We start from the raw sequence: 22,578 nt of genomic DNA, 5'->3' as shown, positions 1-22,578 counted from the left end.
TGTTTGTTAAATGTTCTGACGTTTAAAGATAGACCTTGATGCTAAAATATTCTGGTAGATGATAATGAAGGGATGGTGTGATGCAGCTGTTCAGGGGGGAGGGATGCAGGGATATGTACAGTTGTATGTGTCCTGGTGATTTGCTTCATGGCTTAAGGTGAAACTGCAGAGCCTTAACCTGGAGGTTTTATCTATAGACGATTGTCCACACTGAGAAAATCTTTGTCCTTTGTAGACCATTGGTTAGGTCTAAGTAACCTGAATGTAGTATGATGCCAATTGCAATTAGCAGATGACAATATCCTTAGGTTAATCCCTTTAGTATATCAAAGGAGGTTAAGCCTTATTTTAGGAAGTCATTAAGAAGGCTTCTATAATGATCGAACAATATGGAGTCTGACTGTTTGATGTTTTCCAGATATGCTATGTGAGTCTCTTAAAATCTACCTTACAACTGCTTTTCCTGTCTGTGATCCAATGTTTACCACAAGTTCCAGAATTACTAACTGTGATTGCACCTTTGTCCGTTTGAGAGTACTTGCTACTTTAATGTTGTCTTGTGATTTCTGTTCTGTTTTGGAATGCAGTGCTCATGCACACACCTGGGAAACAATCTGTCTGTGGCAGTGGTAAACAGTTATTACTGTACAAGCTATGCGGAAGAACCAATCTATACAAGCTATGGGAAGAGCTAGTTCAGACTAAAAAGCAATCACTGACAGTGTTTAGCTGATTGATATGCTGCCAGGTGTGTGGGACTGGGATGTGCTGGCAAGGAAGTTGAAGAGTGTGGTGCTGGAAAAGCACAGTTGGTCAGGCAGCATCCGTGGAGCTGGAGAATTGACGTTTCAAGCATAAGCCCTTTGTCAAGAATTCTTGCCTTGTGATGGCAAGAAAGGCCTCCTTTTCAATCTCAAGGTTGTGCTGTTTGAGCTGAGGTCAGCCTAGATGGAAAGGTGCTTACCATGATTGCTATTGAGTAACTGCAGCAGTGACTCCCCAAACCATTCAAATAGCCCCCAAGATAGTCAATGTCAGGAACTGACATTTGGCGGAGTGCTATAAGTTGTGAAAAAAGAGATTTGCATTCATATAGCGCCTTTCAGAATGCACCTTACAGCTAAGGAAGTTTTTTTTAATGTACAAAGACACTGTCGTAATGTGGGAAATACAGTAGCCAGTGAGTGCAAAGCAAACTCCTGCATTAGCAAAACGATAATGGCCAGAGAATGACCTTGGCTGTGAAGTATGTATTGGCTTGGACTTGAGGGAGAACTCCCCATATCTTCTACAACATGGTGCCACCACTGGATGATTTTTGCCCACCTGAGAGGTAAATGCTGCTATAGATTATAGATTGAAGGCAACTTTGACAGTTTAGGCAGTCCCTCAGTGTGACACTAAAAAGTTTTCCTGGAAGAGGACTTAGAATCATGGAATCCTGACAATGTCGAAGCAGGCCTCTTGGCCCATTAATTCCATACCCAATCCCAGTGACCCTGCATTTCCCATGGCCAATCCACCTAACCTGCACATCTTTACACTGTGGTAGGAAACCAGAGCACAAGAGGAAACACACGCAGACTCAGGGAGAACGTGCAAACTCCACACAGACAGTTGCCCGAAGCTGGAATCAAGCCCAGGTCCCTAGTGCTAACCGTTGAGCCACCATGCCACCCCTCACTCACTTCCTGACCTTCTGACTCCATAGAACATGCAGAAAATAGTATGGCTAATTTAGGGAGTGAAGTGCAAAATAAAATGCTGTCATTAAATCAAAAGATTATTTTCATGTTTCTTCCAAAAGTGCTTTAATTCTGTACTTTTCTGCACCTCTGTTGAACATGGTGCTTGTATTTACAGCTGTCAATTTGTTCTGGTACAATTTTGGGAAATTCATCTATCAGCTGCGGGTCAAAAGTTAGATGTATCATTTTTCCAGGCACAGCCCTCAGTCAAGGAGCATGAGAACAGGAATCGGGCCGTAGTATTGCTTCCCAACATCTGACTGACACTTTGATCTCATGGGAAGCAGGAACTAAATTTACACCTTTGATGTTAAAAGAAAGCCAGCTTTAATGGTCTCAGGTATTTGACACTACAGCTATTTGAGCTCTCCTGTGGGCTGAGTTGACCTATTTTTCTTGCGTTGTATGCTGTACAGGAGCTATTAGGACAACATTTATGCTTGTAAGCTCCTGAGCTCAAATAGGGGCAGTTTTGTTTGGCTTACAAAGATCATTTTAGTTTCAAATGGAAGTCTATCTGCTCATGAACACCAATGAGGTAATGCAGACATGACTACCTTGACACAGAACTGTCATGCTGAAGAAGAAGGCTATTTCACCCATTATGTTTGCACCATTATCTACACAATTGAAATCCCCTTCATTCTGCCACAGGAGCTTAATACAATGCTAAGTCATCCCAAGTGATGATTGGCAAGAAGAGGTCAGTAGATAATTTCACCCACCTCAAAGTGCCAACCACTAAGGGAGCACAGATTGGGGAATTGTACACTTGCATTTTCAAGAAGACCATTCTTTGTTTGAAATTTACCACACGTTAAATAAAGTCAAATAGTAGCACCGTTGGTGTGTGATCAAGTGTTACAGTTCAGAGAGTGTCAGGTTTGGTTCCTGGTCCTCAATGGGATTAGCAATGCAGCTTAGCATGGCAATTGCTGACCATAGGAGAAAGAAGTACAATCAGTTTTTAACATTCTTTCACGAGAAGACCAATGTTTATTGTCCATTCCTAGTTGTTCTTGAGAAGGTAGTGGTGAGCTGCCATCTTAAACCACGGCCATCCATGTGTTGCAGGCTCTCATGAAGGTAATTCCAGGAGTTTATTCCCAATGACAGTGGAGGAATGCTGACGTAGTTCCCAAGACTAGGAAGGTGTGTGGCTAGGAGAGGAATTTGTGAGTGTTGGTGTTCCCATGCATCTGCTTCCTGTGCCTTACTAGTTGGTAGAAGTCTCATGTTTGGAAAGTACTGTTGAAGGAGTCTTAGTGAGTTGCTGCAGTGTATCTTATTATTGGTACACACTAAGGATGCTCACCTGATCACTATGCAAGTAAGTATTGGGGTTCCATTGGTCCTTTGAGAAATTCTGATTTCCCAATGGATTTCCAAGGAACTGAGCGCTTATGCCCAAAACATCGATTCTCCTGCTCCTTTGATGCTGCCTGACCTGCTGCGCTTTTCCAGCGACACATTTTTCAGCATCATTCAGCAATAACAAAGTATCAGCCCTAGATTACATAGACAAAAATGAGTTGGGATTTTGATTCTTGACCTTAGGCCACAACAAAAATGTGCATTGACATCTGATGAGACTTGACCAATGGGCAATCACAGTCCAGGCTTGCAAACCAGTAAGTGCAAATTTGGACACAGCACCAGGCAGTAATGTTGTCACTTTGCTACAGGAATCACAACCAGGTTATTTTCATTCTGCCATTTTCATTCACTGGGGCCTCTGCTACTCTCAACAATTATTTGTATTTATATGGCATTGCAAAACATGTCAAGGTAGATCACAGGAGGATCATCAAACAAAATTTGACACTGAATCATGTCTTGGGTCAGATGACCAATAAGAGGCAGGTTTCACAAAGTGTATAAAAAAAAAGAGATGCAGAGGATTAGGGAGGGGAGTCCAGGATTTAAGGCTGAAAGCACAGGCAATCTGTGCTAAAACCTATGTTAAATTATTTACACACGATGTGGGTGTGATGATTCTTGGAGATCTTCCTCCCTTTACATAGCCAGCTTACACTAGCTCTCAACTTGCTCCTTGATTCCTCTCCATTCTCACTCTCGAACAATAATTAAGAAATACCAATGAGGTATATAAGAAATTGATTTTTAAATAACTCACTCACAACCTAAAGTAAGATAAATGATGCTTCATTATCTCTGCCTCTCTACATGTTCAGTGTAAAACCGTTGCGTTTTAGATAACATTTTCTTACTGATTGTGAGGTCCTGGTTATGATTCATGGTGGGTAAAGGGAGCTGGGACACGAGTAGTCATGACCTAATTAAATGGGGGACAAGCTCAAGAGCCTTCTCTTGTACCTCACTCACTTTGGCTACTTCGACCATCTTCAAACTGGGACAAAAAAGTGATAATATGCTGTATTTATGGGACAGGAACTATGTAACAATAAACAAATGGGCATGCAGAGCCGAACAAACTGAGCCACTGTATGTGAGGGACTTGCCTATGAAAAGCACAAGTTTAATCTCAATAACATCACTTAGTCTGAGCTGAGTTCTCTGATCACAGTCAGGATGGCTGGAGAAACTCCTGTTCATTTCATTACCATGGACTGGGAGGGAATTGCAAGTCAAGATTCCTATTCCTGATCGTTTTCCTGCTATCCATGCCAGTATAATCTGTGGTGGGCAGTTGTAATGGACGGGAGTCTGTCTTTGCTTTCACTATGGCAGTGTTTGTCCAAGTAGAACTGAACAAACAGGAGAGGGGCTGGATGGCATTTTGTCAATGATGGTGTTCAAATCTCTCACCATAACAAGTTGCAAACCTGCATTCTGTGATTTGGTAAATTCTGGACGAGCACCAGGAAAGGAAGATAACAATGTAAATAACTAGGTTGTTGTGAAAATCCAACTGCTCCATGCATATCCTTTAAGGAAGGGGAACTGACATGTCTGCCTGGTCTATGCAGTGGTTCCCATAGAACAACTGAAAACAGACAATAAATACTGCTTTGCCCAAGATAAAGAACAATAATTCACTTGACCATGTGTCACCAGGACCATGTGACACACAAGAATGCTTCAGTACTAGATTTGGGTTAGAAATCCACAGTTTATGCAACAATGTCTTATGCCCTGTTAACCTGTCAAAAACAATCTTTAAATATATTTTTGCCTGGAGCTTGCAATGAGAGATTCCCCCACCACATAGGAGCAAAGTTTAGCGACAATGATATACAGACTAAATGGTCCGTGTAGTCGCCTATATAAAGGCACCAATGAAAATACCTGAACACAAACACTCTTTCAGAGTCATGCAAAATAAAAAGCAGAAATCCTGACAGACCTCAATCATTGTTGTTTGAAGTGGACTAGCTGTGTTGCCAGCCCATTGGCTCCATGCTTACACTTTCTGATTTCCTGTCTGATTTTCACATTGACCGGCATCCCCCTCCCTCCAGTGAAGTGTCGGAATGTGAAAACAGCTTTCGGTGTCCTTGATAAACAGGGAAGTGGAGGAACCACTATCGTTGTTCAGGATGTCTGAGGCTGGACTAAGAATGACAGGAAATTCCGACAAAGCACTCCATTAGTAAAGAGAATGAGATCTCTTTTAACCAGACTTTTCATCTGCAAGAAGTCCATTGATGGAACGGGAGAGTTTATGTTTAAACCAATCTCACAGGCTGAGAAAGACTTAGTCTGGAAAATTAGTGGTGCCAGGCCAGTGACTCACATGTTATGTGGTGCTAACATTTTTGTTTTGAATAGACGGTTCAAAGCCCAACATATTGATAAAGGTCTCCACGAAACAGACATTAGAATCTCTGTAAATGCAAACAAAGATACCACATACCTGTTTGAAGCTTGCTCTGCAAAACCAGACTCTCTTGACATGAGCATTAGACCAGCTCCGTTTAGGAAAATTCAGGCCGTTTGCAGCCTAACCAGTAGTGATCCTTCTGGAGGATTTCAGGAAGCTGTTACCGAAAATGTAAATGCATGAAAATTACTTGCACGTTTGTGGAGTGTGATGGGGCTGCTGCTGGTCCTCTTCCTGCTGCCTCCTACACCTCAATATCCCCCTGTCTTCTGAATACCTCTCCAGCTCCCCCATCACCCACTGCCTTTCAAAGACATCATCTAGAACAACACAAAAAGTCTTACAGCCATGATTATGTCCTTAACAAACCAAAGATGATAAGAGAGATGAAGTGTATAACTTCAGATTTAGACATATTATATTGCACGAGCCATGTGTTTGCACACACACTGAACTTGTCTTGGCAGTCTAAAGCCTCCTTGCATTCACCCCTCAATTCACAACAGCACATAGTTTTGTATCAATAGGAAACTTGGACATATTGCATTTCATTCCCTCTTACAAGTCCTTTTCTATAAATTGTAAATAGCTGGGGCCCAAGCACCAATCCTTGTGGTATACCACCTTCCAGCTGGAAATAGACCCATTTATTCTCAGTCTGTTTCCAGTCTGACTTCCAACTCTCAATCCACATCACTATATTATCCCAATCTCACACACTTTAAATTTGCCGACTAGCCTCTTATATTAGACTTTATCAAAAGGCTTCTTGAAATCCAAGTACACCACATAAGGTTCTCCCTTATCTATTTGACCTGTTCCATCCTGGAAAAAACTCCAGAAGATTAATCCCTCTCATAAACCAATGTTGAAATTGCCTAATCTGTTAATATTTTGCAAATGTTTTGTTATCATGTCTTTATGATGTGGAGGTACCAGTGTTGGATTTACATATGAATGAATTGAAACCTGCAACCCATCCTAAGTGAATAAGACTTAATAGCAATCTAGGTTTGTTCAATATATCACATACTTTGAGCTTTTACCATAAGTTGTGTGTCCTGTCATCATGCCCGACCAGCTACCAGACGAAGGAGCAGTGCTCCAAAAGTTTGTAATTCCAAATAAGCCCCTTGGACTATAACCTGGTGTCATGTGATTTTTAACCATGTCTTTTATAACAGACTCTAGCAATTTTCCCGCTACTGATGTTAGGCTAACTGATCAATATTTCTCTGTTAGTTTCCTTGGAGAATAGTGAGCATTTCGAATTTATTATTTCTGTTTGGGATCACTTAATTCAGTTAGTGAGTGAGAGAGTGAACATTATCTGATTTTCCTTTCTGTAGGTTGTATAATGGCCTGAGCTGATGGCAATTTTGGACATGTCAGAACCAAAGTGAAAAATGGCCTGATAGACCATAAGTTTCATTTTTGCCATTAGTTAGCTCTGCTGCTCTGTAACTGAACATATTCACAAGATTATCAATGTACTTTAATGAAAGAACATCAAATGTTATTCCACACTAAAGAAAAGAAAAAAGACAGAAACTAGTTTACACTATAAAAGAACAATTTGAAACGGTCTTAAAATAAGTACAGGTGGACAATCCTTTATCCGAAAAGCTCTAAAGTCCGAAGGTTTTTTTGTGAAGTTTTTTTCTCATTCATAAGGTTGTTTGGCATGCAAAAAGTCAACACCAACTTTATGCGTGTCACTCAGATGCTACGCTTATGTGTGTGTGTGTGTGTGGCCCAGCACCGGCAGGCCTCAATTCTGTTTCAAGGCCCCATTTTACTTCGTAAGTGTGTTCTTCCAGTAAGACTTTTAAAAATTTCACCATCAAGCTGTCACTTATTCTGAAATTCGAAATATTCTGAATTCCGAAAACCAGCTGGTCCCTAGCATTTCAAATAAAGGATTGTGCGCCTGTATCGGAAATAAAGATGCAACCATTTTATCTCAACAACAACCTTGTAGATACCCAAATCTCAGTGGCACCGTCTCTCCACTTTCAAATTTCTTGTCAGTTGAGTAATATGAGGCTTTGTTAACTGGAGTTTTAAAGAATGAGAGGAAACGTTATTGAAACATATAAGATTCCTAGGGGTTTGGAAAGGGTAGATCCTGAGAGTTTATTTCCCCTTGCTGGAAATTCCAAGACCAAATGGCATAAACTTAGTATGGGGGGTCATCTAATTAGGACAGAGATGAAAAACATTTTCTCTCAAAAGATTCATTTTACCACATGGGGCTGTAGAGGCTGGGTCATTAAGTATATTTAATGAGACAACAATGTAATCATCAAGTGAGTCAAGGGGCTGCAAGAAAAACAGGCAAGTGGAGTTGGAGATTATCATATCAACCATCATTTCATTGAATGGCAGAGCAGATTCAATGAACCAAATGGCTTCCATCTGCTCTTATGTTTTATGATCTTATGGCCATTTTCTGAATAGAACCATAGAATCCCCACAGGATGGAAACAGGACATTCAGCCTATTGAGTCAACACTGACCCTCCAAAGAGCATCCCACCCAGATCCACCCGATCCTTGCAACCCCACATTTACCTTTGGCAAACCTACCTAAACCGTACATTACGGGGCAATCGAGCATGGTCAATTCACCTAACCTGCATATCCTTGGACTTTAGGAGGAAAGACACATGGAGAATGTGCAAACTCCACACAGACAAGGCTGACATTAAACCTGAGTCCCTGGTGCTGTGAGGCAGCACTGTGAGCCACCATGCCACACCATTCTAGTTCTGGAGATTCTTCTAAACAACTTGGCTATCTTTTGGATAAGTCTGGGCATTTTGTAGACTGTTTGCTCCAACCCAGCATAAACATATTGTCTGGCCTCTTGGATGGTTCTGTCTTACTGTGATACTGAACTCCTGTCACTGGGCACCAATAATGTTTGGTTGCTACCCTTTTTTCCAAATACACTGATCTGTGCAGATCAAGTTCGATTCCAAAGCTGTAACCCGAATGAAATGCATGTGTCAATAAACTTCAGACACCTCCAATTGTCACTCATAGAATAAATCTGATGAGAAACTAAAATCATTGTCTTTCCTTAACACAAACATAGTAGAAATATAAACCAGACTTAAAGCTGTGCATTATTCTATCAATTTTAGAACCCAAGTTGATAGATAATGATTATAACATTATCATCACAGTATTTCCTTACGCTTCTTTTGCAATAAACTTGGCTGACTTGGTCCCACTCTTGCTTCTGTGTCAAAAAGGAAGGGCTGCAAGTCTCAAAACCAAAACATCAGCCTCAAAATCTAGGCAACCTCTGCAGTAGTACTGCAGGAGTGCTGCTCTCTCAGGGGAGCAATATTTCAAGTAAAATTCATGCTGTGGTTCTAGCTGATCTCTTGGGTGGATGTAAGGGATTTCAATGCACCACTGCAATGAAGAGAAGGGGAGATCCCCTGGTGCCCTGGCAATGTTTATTACTCATTCACTATCTACAGATGATGGTCCTGAGGTCAGCTTACTCAGATGTTGCTGTGCTTTTGTGAAGAAGGATGTGCCATCAGATATTGCCATCTTATACCGGTGTAGGGTTTAGGAAGTTGCAGATTCGTTTGTACTATCACCTAGCATTTCCTGTGGTTGGTGATCTAAACAGGTCACTGCTCTAGATGGAGTATTGAGAAGTCCCAACTGTGAAGACCTGCACTGCACGGTTCTGGAGATTATATTGAGCTCTCATGGTTAACTCTATAATTTTAAAACCCTTGCTGATAAATTATTACATGAGGAGTCAACATTAATGTGATTTCCTTATAAACTGGTGTAGCTTAACACTTTGATAATGTAAACACTCAGAATTATTTCTTAATTCTTTCTCAGTTTAAAATAAACTGGTCCCTAGAGCAGATGTGTCAAGAATTTTGTTAATATATAAAGAACTCCATTCCTGCATGACATTGTAGTGAGTCATACTGGAACTTGGCAGCATCCTGTGTGATGTCCGGACTTGGGCAGAAATGATTGAAATAACAAGATCTCAGCGTACGTGGTGTATGATTTAGAAAGGCTTCCTGTTTTGTTAACTCTGGGAGGGAAACAATGTGGATGTTTGTCATCCTTTTTGTCTGAGCATGGCCTTGCTCAGGAAAATTATTATTCAACAACATAGTTCCTGCTCTTGCACGTGCAATGGGCAACACATTGGTCATATTCCAAACACTTCTGTCCTTGCATTTCAGAACATCGTCAATGACCGACAGGCTAAAATTAGCCCATGGTGGGTTTGAGACAACTGGAGAATGAATTAAATTCAGTGGATTTGATTTCCCTGTGACCCAGTGGAATTTGCTGCCCGTTTACAGAAGGGACAACAGTCTTTGTGGTGCAACACTTTCTGCTTTTGGTAACCGATCTACATGTGGTCCTTGTAGATTAAATATAGAGGAAATTAACCCTTCCCCTATCAGGTACTCCAAATAAGATGCAATAGAGTCTAGGTACAAAACAACTAAGGGTTTTTGTGGTGCTTAAAACAGGATTTGGAGGTTCCAGTGTTGGACTGGGGTGGGCAAAGGCACAAGTGACACAACTTGACCTGATGAAGGAGCAATGCTCTGAAAACTTGAGATTTCAAGTAAACCTGTTGGACTATAATCTGGTGTGTGTGACTTCTGATTTAAGACAGGAGACCTGGCTTCAAGACCATCTGTAGGTGTGTGACAGCATCACTGAACACGTTGGTTAGGAAAATATTTTAGGTGCGAAAGAAAACTAATTTTCGCTCTTATCTCAGACAGCCCCTTGTAGGATGGGTAGAAGGTGCTGAATGCCAAGTGGGGTGGAGAAAAATGAAAACTAATTCATCAAAAATGTCATGCAAAAGATATATTATTTTGATGCCCACAGAAAGGGGTAAAGTGATAAAATTGTTTGGGGTTGTCCAGGAGATGACTTGACACAAAGCCCACACAGAGTGGAAGATTTGAGATGAGTTGGCTGATTTCAGCAGAAACTGGTGGTGACGGGATGGGTATTGTTATGGTTTATTGTGGGAGGGGGATGTCCCTGGGTTAGAGATTACAGTCCAGTACTCTTCTGTGATGTCCTTGAAATTGGTTAGCTCAAGATTGTCATTGAGGACATCCATTTCACTGAGGTACTGGACTGATTCTGGAGGCTGGAAAATGGAATGCCAGCACCAGTCAACATCTTTGTTCAAAAAAATCAATTGTGGAACATTTGCTGGAAAGCTATTTATTGCCTGTCTCAAACCTAAGAGGCTTCCATGACCACTTTAGAGCCAACCCAATTGGTGTACGACGAAAGTCACATCTGTTATCTTACTGCTTTAAGAGTCATGATTTGGAGATGCCGGTGTTGGACTGAGGTGTACAGAGTTAAAAATCACACAACACCAGGTTATAGTCCAACAGGTTTACTTGGAAGCACAGTAGCTTTCGGAGCATTGCTCCTTCACCTGACTACCACCTGATGAAGAAGCGACGCTCCGAAAGGCTAGTGTGCTTCCAATTAAACCTGTTGGACTATAACCTGGTGTTGTGTGATTTTTTTGCTTTAAGAGTGATGTTGCTTTAAGAAATGGACCTAAGATTCAGGTTGAAACGACATGACTGGCTGCCATGTGCCGTCCAGCAGAAGTACTTCGGACGCAGATTCCATACACAGTTATCTAGGGCACTTGTGATGCATGGAATCATACCTCAAGTCCATACTGCCATTAATCCAGTACTGCCTACACTAGTCCAACTTTCCCATAGTGGGATCACAGCCTTGTATATTATGACATTTTGAGTGATCTTCCAAGTACTTTTAAAGGTTGTGAGGTCTTCCACCTCTATCACCCTTCCAGGCCGTGCAGTCCAGACCCCTACCACCCTCTGGGTGATAACGCTTTTCCTCAAATCCCTCAAAACCTCCTACCTTTCACCTTAAAGTTTTGCCTCCTTGTTATTGACTCTTCGACTAAGGGAAACAGCTGCTTCCTATCCACTCTCTCCATACCCCTCATAATCTTGTACACCCCTATCAGGCACCCAACCCCCCCCCTCAAAAAAGTTTCTTTGCTCCAAAGAAAACAACCTGAGCTTATCTTATTTCTCTTGAAGGCTAAAATATTCCGTTGTAGGCAATATCCTGATGAATCTCCTCTGCACCCCCTACTGTGCAGGGACATTGTCCCTCTTCCTCTGAGTGAAAGATTCAGACTCAAGTCCTACCTGAAGTATGTCGTAATGAATCTGAACAGGTTGGTTAACAATATCTACACAGTTACCTCGAACTGCATGTTGTAATCTGCACCGTTCAATAAATATCTGAGATTTTTAAATAGATTGAAGACCAATAACATGGGAATTATAATAAGTGAAGTTTTGTTCTCTGAAGAGCAAATTGGGTAATAAGCAAATTGGGTTTACCTGGTGGTTTCACAGCCATTTTACTGGTATTTCCATAAATGGAATTCAAATTAATTTCTCAATCTTTCAGATTTGATTTGTTACTGTACCTAGGTCCAGTGAAAAGTTTTGGTTTGTATGCAGTACAGATCACACCATATATAGTGCATTAGGGAAGTGGAACAGAGCGAGGAATACAATCTTATGCCTGCAGAGAAAATGCATACATAGCGAGGTCAGCAGTGCATTTAAAATTTGAGAGGTCTATTCACAAGTCTAATAACATTGGGGAAGAAGCTGTTCTTGAATCTGTTGGTTCATGTGTTTAAGCTTCTGTATCCTCTGCCTGACAGCAAAGGGATTTGAACATGTTTTCCTCATATTACCAATGATCAGGTAACCACTACATTACCAAACCTGGTAACAATTTTAAGACTCAATAAATGAACTAATCCAATTTTGAAATGGTTATACTTCAATTATTCTAATAATGGGAATTTGTTCCTTAGGTTCCAGACTCCGACTGGATGAATCACCCCCTCTGATAATTGAACATCCGACTGACCTGGCTGTCTGCAGGGGAGAGCCTGCTACCTTGAACTGTCGGGCAGAGGGGAAGCCTCCACCGGTCATCGAGTGGTACAAGAATGGTGAACGGGTGGAGACGAGCGAAGATGACCCTCAGTCCCAGCGCACTCTTCTACCACATGGCTCCCTCTTCTTCTATCAGTTAAACCAGGGACGCAAAGGGAAATCTGATGAGGGTATATATACATGTGTGGCACGTAACCGCCTGGGATATGTCGTAAGCAAGAATGCATCACTTTATGTGGCATGTGAGTGATCTGCTTGTTCACTTTGCTTTTTTTATAGATGGTGAATTGAAATCCCTCAACTGGATCTCAAGAAATTAAGATATCTTTTCCTTTAGATAGAATGTTTTGACTAAATAGCCACATAGCTCATACAGCACCCCTCGCCCAGCACAGCTTAGTGCATCTTTAATTATTGTTAATCAAGCAATTGAGACGTGTTGTGCTGGACTTCTGGGTTAGCTGGGATTAGATCCCAAGTCTTCTGGTCCACAAGACCCTTTCATAAAGAAAATTAAATCAATTGTTCCTCTTTTGAATTTGCACAGCCATTTAAAAGATTGACATCAGTCAACAGTTCAATCTTTGAATTGATAATCCTGGAGCTATACTGAGTGGTATAAATGGCACAACTTGAAACAGTGTGCAGGGACAGTAAGACCTTTTGCTTTTTCCTTTGCCTTTTCCCAGTTTAGAACATTTCTTCCCAGTTCATATTTTCATTTTCCGTAACCATCCTAAATCTAACCTAAATCTAGTCTAACTATCACCTAAATGGTCCCTGACTGATACAAGTTCAAGCTGGCTGAGCTCTGTTCTGAATATGAGGTGGAGAACTGCCTCCTATCTTGTTGGGCTTTCATTGTACTGGTTAAAATGTTCTCCTTGATGCAATTTCAGATGTTTGGCCTCTCCTTACTTTGTACACTGAAAACTATTAAGATGTGGAGATGCCCAAGTTGAATTGGGGTGAATAATGTCAAAAATCAAATGATTGTAGTTATAGTTATAATCCAACAGGTTTATTTGAAATAGCTAGCTTTCGGAGCTCAGCTCCTTCCTCATGTGTGGTATGATAGAAAGGTATAAGACAGTCTTTATAAGCAAAAAGTGATTAGTCTTTGTTCCTGGACAGCTCCTTGACTGTTTGGGAGCCTATAGTATACATTCAACAAACCTAGCTCATCTTCTTTTAAATTCTACCCATTTGGCTTCATTGGTGATCCTGCCAAGATATTGTCCCTCCTCTCTGTTATAGTTGATTCCTTGATCAATATTGTACCCCTCCTTCCTCTCTATTCCCCACGCTATCTCATCCAAATACCAGGGATATTGAGTTGCCAATTTTTCAGCTAAGTATTGGGCGCAGTGGTTAGCACTGCTGTCTCACAGTGCCAGAGACCTTGGTTCAATTCCCACCCTCAGGTGACTCCCTGTGTCTGTACTTATTGGCCAGTTAGTACACTTGAGTGGCCCATCAATGAGACCAGTGCCCTTAGCGATCCTGGCAGCATTGTGGCCTTTTTTTGGGGTTCCCTGTGCTCACTGCTCCTCCCCCGTGCTATTTGTCCATTCTCCAGTATTGCCCCCTTCACCTCACCCTGCCCTGATTACTCCAGCCATAAGTGTTCTCCTCCACCAACCATCCCCCACTCCCCACCCCACCCCAAACATCACTCTTGCTAGGGCTTTCAGCCTGATCCCGGCAAGAAACTCAACTAGTTTACTCAGTAGAGTAAGATGGGATTTGATATAAATATTCAAAATTAGGAATATTCCTGCTATAGAAGAGGAACTGGTCATCAGGACATAGGCATGGTTGGCTCAGTGGTTAGTACTTCTGCCTCACAGCGCCAGGGACCCAGGATTAATTCCACCCTGGGCGACTGTGTGAAGTTTGCATGTTCTCCCTGTGTCTGCATGGGTTTCCTCCTGGTGCTCTGGTTTCCTCCCATAGTCCAAAGATATGCAGGTTAGGTGGATTGGCCATGCTAAATTGCCCATAGTGTTCAGGATTGTGCAGGTTAGGTGGTTTGGCCATGCTAAATTGCCCATAGTGTCCAGGAATGCACAGGCTAGATGGATTAGCCATGGAAAATGCAGGGCTACAGGGATAGGATAGGGGATTGGGTCTGGGTGGGATGCTCTTCAGAGGGTCGGTGTAGACTTGATGGGCTACATGGTATGTTTCCAGACTGTAGGGATTCAATGATTTAAGGTGATTAGCAAAATAACAGGAGATGATGGAGTTAGGGCAGCACAGTGGCTCAGTGGTTAGCACTGCTGCCTCACAGCGTGAGGGACCCAAGTTCAATTCCAGCCTCAGGTGACTGACTTTCTGTGTGGAATTTGCACGTTCTCTGCGTGGGTTTGTTCTGGGTGCTCCGGTTTCCTGCCACAGTCCAGGTTAGGTGCATTGGCCATACTAAATTGCCCATGGTGTTCAGGGATGCGGAGGTTCGGTGCATTAGTCAGGAGTAAATGTATACTAATAAGGGTCTGGCGATGGATCAGGGTGGGTTACTCTTCAAAGGGCCGATGTGGACTTATTGGGCTGAATGGCCTATTTCCACAGTGTAGGGATTCTATGATGACATGAGGAAACAATGTGTGCAAAAACATGTTGTTGCGATCTGGGAAACACTGCCTGAAAAATTGGAAGCAGATTCAATAGTAATTTTCAAAATAGAGCTGCCGAAGAACTCTAAGCTTGTTGGGCAATAGCAGGGCAATTGGGACGAAGTTGGATAGTTCTGAGAGATGCCTCAGGTACGATGAGCTGAATGGCCTTATTTTATGTTGTATCCTGGTCTTATTTTTGTCACCACAGTTTAGGAAGCATGTGAACATCTTTTGAGTGGGTGCCATGAAGTTTCACCTAGACTAGTGGCAGTGAAGAATTTGCAGTGATGTGGGGAGAATAGAATAGCTGGGGTCACTCTTTCTAAAGGCGAAAAGGTTAAAGAAAGATTTCACAGAGCTGTTCAAAATTACAAGGGAGTTTTAATAACAAAAACTATTTCCATTGACCAGAAGGTTGATTACGAGAGGAATGGTCAGAGTATTGAGTACAGGAGTTGGGAGGTCATGTTGCGGCTGTACAGGACATTGGTTAGACCACTGTTGGAATATTGCATGCAATTCTGGTCTCCTTTCCATCGCAAGGATGTTGTGAAACTTGAAAGGGGTCAGAAAAGATTTACAAAGATGTTGTCAGGGTTGGAAGATTTGAGCTATAGGGTGAGGTTGAATAGGCTATGGCTGTTTTCCCTGGACCGTTGGAGGCTGAGGGGTGGCCTTATAGAGGTTTATAAAATCATGAGGGGCATGGATAGGATAAATAGCCAAAGTCTTTTCCCTGGGGTGGGGGAGTCCAGAACTAGAGGGCATAGGTTTAGGGTGAGAGGGGAAAGATATAAAAGAGAGGCAACTTTTTCACGCAGAGAGTGGTATGTGTATGGAATGAGCTGCCAGAGGGAGTGGTGGAGGCTGGTACAATTGCAACATTTAAAAGGCATCTGGATGGGTATATGAATAGGAAGGGTTTGGAGGGATGTGGGCCGGGTGGGACTGGATTAGTTTGGGATAGCTGGTCGGCATGGACGGGTTGGACCGAAGGGTCTGTTTCCATGTTGTATATCTCTGTGACTCTATGACTCTAATCAGCAAATGTACTAGAGACAAATAATTTATCTCATACACAGGGAGATGTTATGATCTGATTTGCAATGTCTGACAGAGTGGTAAAAGTAGATTAATTAATTTCTTTAAAATGGAAATTAGAAAATGTTTATGAAAAGAACAGGCTGTGTGACTGTAAGAAGAGAGTGGATAGTTTATTCAAAATAGCTGCCTATGTATATTGGACTGAATAATCATCTTCGGTGCTGTAATGTTCTAAAAAATTGAAGGGCTTAAGCCCGAAACATCAATGTTCCTGTTCCTTGGATGCTGCCTGATCTGATGTGCTTTTCCAGCACAACACTTTTCAGGTTTGGATTTGAGGCCCACTCCAGGATTTGATGACCATAGTGTTAATGTGTTTTTAATGTGGCCAGACAGGTTAATCAAGATGATCAATCTTGTAAACCTTCCGACATGTCTATGCTGACTGGTAAGATTGGTAGAGCCTCCTGGCTTGTGGGTTGATGTGGTGGTGCCCCTCAAGCAACTTAGCAAACTGTTCCAGTCGCATCTAGTTGTTGAATCAGATATAAGCACATGCTTGGTCTGTCTCTTGTGTCACTAGGTATGGGAAGTGTCTATATCCTATCAATGGAAACATCTGTTCTATGTCTACTATAGTGTATTGTTCTATAAACTTAAAGACAGTTGTCAGTTATCCATTTTACACTATTTCTTTAACATTGAAAGTTACTGTAAGACATGTTAAGTGAGAGCAGGCGCTATATTTGCTAGGGGAGATAGAGAGAGATGACTGAAGATTGTCAAAGCAATAGTTATTTAATGAAATATAAATATGAATAAATTATGCCATTCAGCCCCTCAAATCCATTCTACCATTTGAAAACAACCTGGCTGACCTGAATGTGACTTCACTTCTACTCTCCTGCCTATTTGTTTACCCCATAATTCTCTTATCAGTCAAGAATCTAATGAACTCAGCCTTAAAAATGCTCAATGATCCTGTTTTCAACACTTAGTGGGGCAGAGAATTCCACAGATTCATGACCCTCTGAGATATTAAATCCAGTGAAAAGGATAAGGAGTGTTTTTGGAAGTCAGGATGAGGCAGCTTAAGGATCTGCTGCCTGAGGTAGGACAGAGGGAGAGGACACTTACAATCTCCATGGAGACTCAGAACTTTTAAAGAGAAATTTAAGCTTCCAGTTAGTAGCTGAAAGTATGACCCAATAAAAATTCTTGTTTTAAGAATCTAATGAATCTAAAGACTAAAAGTACTATTGACTAAACACTATCTTTGCAGGCAACATATCCATTAAACCACAAAACAGAACAATCTCCTTTTTCTGTATAGCACAGGCAAACAGATATATTTTACATTGTCCTTTCTGTACACATTATGTGTTCCTGGAAGTGATTCAAGGTGATTCTTAGCTCTGGAGGATGTTTTAAAATTTGTTTTTTCATGAGATGTGGGCAAAGCCAGCATTTGTTGTCCAATCTAATTGTCTTTGGCCTGAGAGTCTTGCCATGCATTTCAGAGGGTAATTCATCAAGCTGTGAAGGATCTGGATTCACACATAGACCTGGTTGGGTAAGGATGGCAGATTTCATTCCCTAAGATTCCCATTACTTTTTTTATATATAAATTTACTCTTTTACAAAATCAAATGAAAAGTTATAAAAGTACAAAAATACAGAAATGTAGAAATAAGATCACATTATTGTATTACAGTAATGTTAACAATAAACTACTTACTATTCTTCAAGATACAATCATCTCATATTAACTTAAACTAACTTAAAATAAACTCAAATTAAATGAAATAGTATTAAATTACAATCCAATAAAACTAAATTACATTACATTACACTACTCTACTCCACTCGCCATACCTCCACTGAAGCTCCCGTCCACGCATTTACTAGGCCTCCTCCCCCCAGGGTCCCTGGACCACCATATACGGCCCTCATGGCTATATAAAGGCCCTAATCTGTACTGCCAATAGGTCCATGTCTAAGTAATTTAGAAAGGGCAGCCATGTCTCATAAAATTGTTCTATTTCCATGGTGCACCATACTTGTCAGGTATTTCTCTGGGGGACGTGCTCCATCACAAGTCTGCGCCACCCTGCAAGACCTGGAGGTTTTTCTAACATCTAATTCATTAGCATATTCTTCCTCGCACAGTGTGCAATAATGTTAAATAACCTCTTGTCGAGCTCACCCAAAGAGGGCAGATTCTGTAGTCCCAAAAGAAGGGATACCGGATCCTCCCAAACTTCAATTCCCAGGATCTTCTCCAGCTCATTCACTACGGCACCCCAGTACCCGCGAATCTTGCTGATTTTACATTTGGGACATTTCAGGGAAGATCCTTTCTTAAACTTTGCTAACCTCTCCGGTGCCATAGAGGCCCTGTGGAGGATCTTCAATTGCACAGCCTGTGCTTTATTGCATATTGAAATTTTCTCAAGAGTCCCATTACTTAACCAGATGGGTTTTGAATCACAATCAACAATGGTTTCAAGGTCAGCATTACTAAGACTATGTTTTAATTCCAGATTTATTGATTGAATTTGAATTACACCAGCTTCCATAGTGGGATTTGAATCTATGCTCCCCAGATCATTCGCCTGGGGATTTCTTGGTTATTATTTCCAGTCACATTATCAATGAAACGCTGCTCCCACTTTATTTAATTTCATTTCTCAACCTAGGAAAGAATAATCTCAGAACTGTCTTTCACAGTGAAGATTTCTCCCCCTACTTTTGCTTTCTTTAGCATAAGCTGAGCAAACCTTCCATCATTATTTTAATTCCTCATGAATTTGGTCTTTTCAACCTGGCACAATGCACCCAACTGTGTTCCTGCATGGTGAACCCATAGAGACGTTTGAACTTTAGCTGTTCCCCTTCTCCTGGTTCCGGACCCTGTTGATGAGTTTTTAGGGACATCTTAGACCCTTTCTTTCTTAAAACCTGTCTCCATGGCAACCTGAATCGCAAACATCTTGTGTCCAGGTGGAAATGGTGATTTGCTTTCGCTGAGAAACCAATTCTCTGTTCTTTGGGAAGTAAGTGGCGAGTTTAAACAATTTACAACACAACATTCTTGAAGTTTTCCTATCTTCCAGTCTATGCACTGTCAGAATTCTTTCCAAGTATAAACACCTTGTAATTTCTTCCTGTGAAACAATCTGGGCCTCTATTAATCTCTAACATCAATTCACTCAAACTTTCTCTCAGGTCATATGTCTCCCTAATTTGAACTTACATTAAAGACACAATCTATAAACAATCTATAAACCTCATAATTCTACAAACCTCCATCCCTCCACCATCAGCCGTCAGTAGTAGCAGTGTGTACTATCTATAAGATACACTGCAGAAATTCACCCAAGATCTTTAGACAGCACCTTCCCAACCGAGGACTACTCCTATCTAGAACGACAAGGGCAGCAGGTACTTGGGAACACCAACACCTGCAAGTTCCTCTCCAAGCCACTCACCACCCTGACTTGGAAATATACCACTGTTCCTTCGCAGTCATTGGATCAAAACCCTGGAATTCCCTTCCACACTGGCATTGTGGGTTAACCCGCAGCAAGTGGACTGCAGCAAATCAAGAAGGCAGCTCACCACCACCTTCTCAAGAGCAAATAGGAGTGGGATATCAATGCTGGCCAGCAAGCGACGCCCAAGTCCCACAAATGAATAAAGGAATTTACAACAGCAATTGGATTCTATCTTACACCATCTCTAACTTTCTGATGACATTACCCAGTAGTAGTAACTACTACTGAGACAGACTAGCTTTCTGCTTGCATTTGTCACAAATACAGTCTCATATATTTTGGAAGCTATGCTATAAAGGTCTGTATTATGAAACCATTGCACAATTAATTCACATTAAATTTATTATGAATTGGATGTGCCTATTGGTCTTTATTCTAATTGTTCTCATGATTTCCTGCCATTGCTAGTGGACCGTCAGTGCACTATATTCCTGTCCCATTTGAACTGAGTTGTATGTTTTATGACTGTCACTCAATATAATCTCCCATCGCCAATATTTGTAGAGCTAATAAACAAAGGGGTTCAAGGAAAATGAAAAGATACTTTTTAAATGCTGCTCCCATTTCTCTGCTAGGGCTATCGCAATCCGATTGTGGAGGTTAACCCTTAATTCTTAGAGACTCTCGGACAGTTTTTCTGACTGTGACTCAATTTTGAGGTTCAAAAATTGTTGCGACCCCAAGGTGAGACGTGGGATGGGGAGGAAACGATAAAGCAAGTGGAGGTGAATGAACCAGTGCTGTCTTGGAGCTGGCCGGCCCAAAATTTCAGCTCGTGACCCCAATTGGGGCCTGACCCCCCACTTGGGCAGTCTTGCTTCCCGGACAATCCTGGAGTGTCATCAAACCATATCCTGACCATGCAGGACATGTAGGAGGATTTCTTTGATCCAACCCAGCCATCTGATAGGACTATGTTTGTATTGTGTATTAGGTTATTCAAATGATTTGAAGCAGTTTGTTGGGTAATGGTGTCCACATTTTGAAGCTGGGCGAAGAGTCTGACAAGTCCAAATTCTGTTCAGGCAATCGCTTTGCTGAAAATTGAGAAACAGCACTGGAATGCGTTAACCTGAGCGAGCGAGAGAGAGAGAGAGAGAGAAAAATCCTGCAGGTGAGAGAGAATATGCAAAGGTAAAGGGGGGAACATGGAGGAGGGAGATTGTTGGTATCAGCCGATCATGTGCTATATAGCCTTTGGTTAATATGTCAAAAAAATCATTGCAACGTAGAAATCTTTAATAAGGGCAGTTAGCCCCAGTGTATAAGGTACTGGTCTCCTAAACTCGGGATTGTGGGTTCAAGTCCCATTTGGGGTGTTGGTTTAAGGATGGCATGATGGCTCAGTGTTTGCATGTTCTCCCTCTCTCTGTAAAGGTTTTCTCTGGTTTCTTTCCACAGTCAAAAATAGGCAGGTTAGGTGGATTGACTCTGCTAAGTGTAGGATTATGGGAATAGGGTAGATGTGAATGGGATGCTCTTTGATGGGTTAATGCGGACTTGATGGGCCAAATGGCCTCTTTCTGTGTTGCAGAGATTCTATGAAATATACTTTCTTAACACTCTGCAGCACTTGCCTCTGAATCATAAGGTTCTTATTTGAAGAACCACTCCAAAGCTTGTATTCTAAAATCAAGGCTTAGGTGCACTGTGAACCCTATCTTTCAGATGAGGGTTTGACCTGATGGACCATTGGCGTGTTCCAGTGGAAATAAAAGAAGATGGGTTAAAACCTGAATTCAGTGGAGAAATCTGAATTCAAACAAAATCTGGAATTAAAAAAAAGACTAAAGGTGACACTGTCAATTGTCATGAAAACTCATCTGATTCACTAATGTCCCTTGAGGGAAGGAAATCTGCAGTTCTTCCCTGGTCTGACCTACATGTGACTCCAGACCCACAACAATGTGGTTGACTCTTTACTACCCTCTGGGCAATTACTGATAAATTCTGCTGATGCCCACATCCCATGAACAAATTTTAAAGAATGAACAACAGATTCCCTACCATTTTCTCAATGCATATGTCCTATGAAAGATCAAGAATTATCACCAAGTGACTAAATACTTGCATCTGATGGTGAGTATTTACTCAGCATTACCTCTTCTAGCAGCACTACAGAGTCTTAACTCTATTCACTAGGACAGACTGGACTTTGGGGTATGCAGATAATAACTACAATGCTGTTTATCTCCAGTATATCGATGTAAATATGTATAAAGTGATTAAAAATGAATCTGTGAGAAAGGACTTCTCCACCCTGCTCTGTTTCACAGTCCTCTAGTTTGTTAGCTGCGTACTGCGGCTGCAGTATAGACACCAGTTTCCAGAAGAGTCCGTGCAGCTGGAGAGTGACAGGTGAATTGAAACTCTGCCAGAATTGGTCACAGTTCCATGAGTCTGCAGAGCTTTTATCTGCATCCACATTAAAGGCTATGTCACGGTGAGTGAAGGGAGATTTACAAACTATTATCATGAAGCTCTAACCAACCCTGAACTTCCATGAATACTAAACCTGCCTGCCATTGCAAACAGGATCAAATTGAAGTAAGCCGACAGAAGCAACAGAGGATGGATTGATGGGGTTAGATGAAGCTGAAAATGTGTTGCTGGAAAAGCGCAGCAGGTCAGGCAGCATCCAAGGAGCAGGAGAATCGACGTTTCGGGCATGAGCCCTTCTTCAGGAATGAGGAGAGTGTGCCAAGCAGGCTAAGATAAAAGGTAGGGAGGAGGGACTTGGGGGAGGGGCATTAGAAATGCGATAGATGGAAGGAGGTTAAGGTGAGGGTGATAGGCCGGA

At 41.7% G+C, this 22,578-nt stretch overlaps 1 protein-coding gene across 3 annotated transcripts in view; it reads left to right on the top strand.

Annotated features, from left to right (window-relative positions):
* The window catches only part of robo4 (roundabout, axon guidance receptor, homolog 4 (Drosophila)), a 139,257-nt gene that overhangs the window by 26,232 nt on the left and 90,447 nt on the right, over positions 1 to 22,578 (top strand). For all 3 annotated transcript variants that reach the window (XM_043676848.1, XM_043676846.1, XM_043676849.1), the window contains exon 2: positions 12,472 to 12,798. In XM_043676848.1, coding sequence (XP_043532783.1) covers positions 12,472 to 12,798 — 327 coding nt within the window. The remainder of the gene's footprint in view (positions 1 to 12,471; positions 12,799 to 22,578) is intronic.

Source organism: Chiloscyllium plagiosum, chromosome 35, assembly GCF_004010195.1.
Source record: "Chiloscyllium plagiosum isolate BGI_BamShark_2017 chromosome 35, ASM401019v2, whole genome shotgun sequence".
Taxonomy (NCBI): domain Eukaryota; kingdom Metazoa; phylum Chordata; class Chondrichthyes; order Orectolobiformes; family Hemiscylliidae; genus Chiloscyllium; species Chiloscyllium plagiosum.
This window is presented reverse-complemented; position numbering and strand designations above follow the sequence as displayed.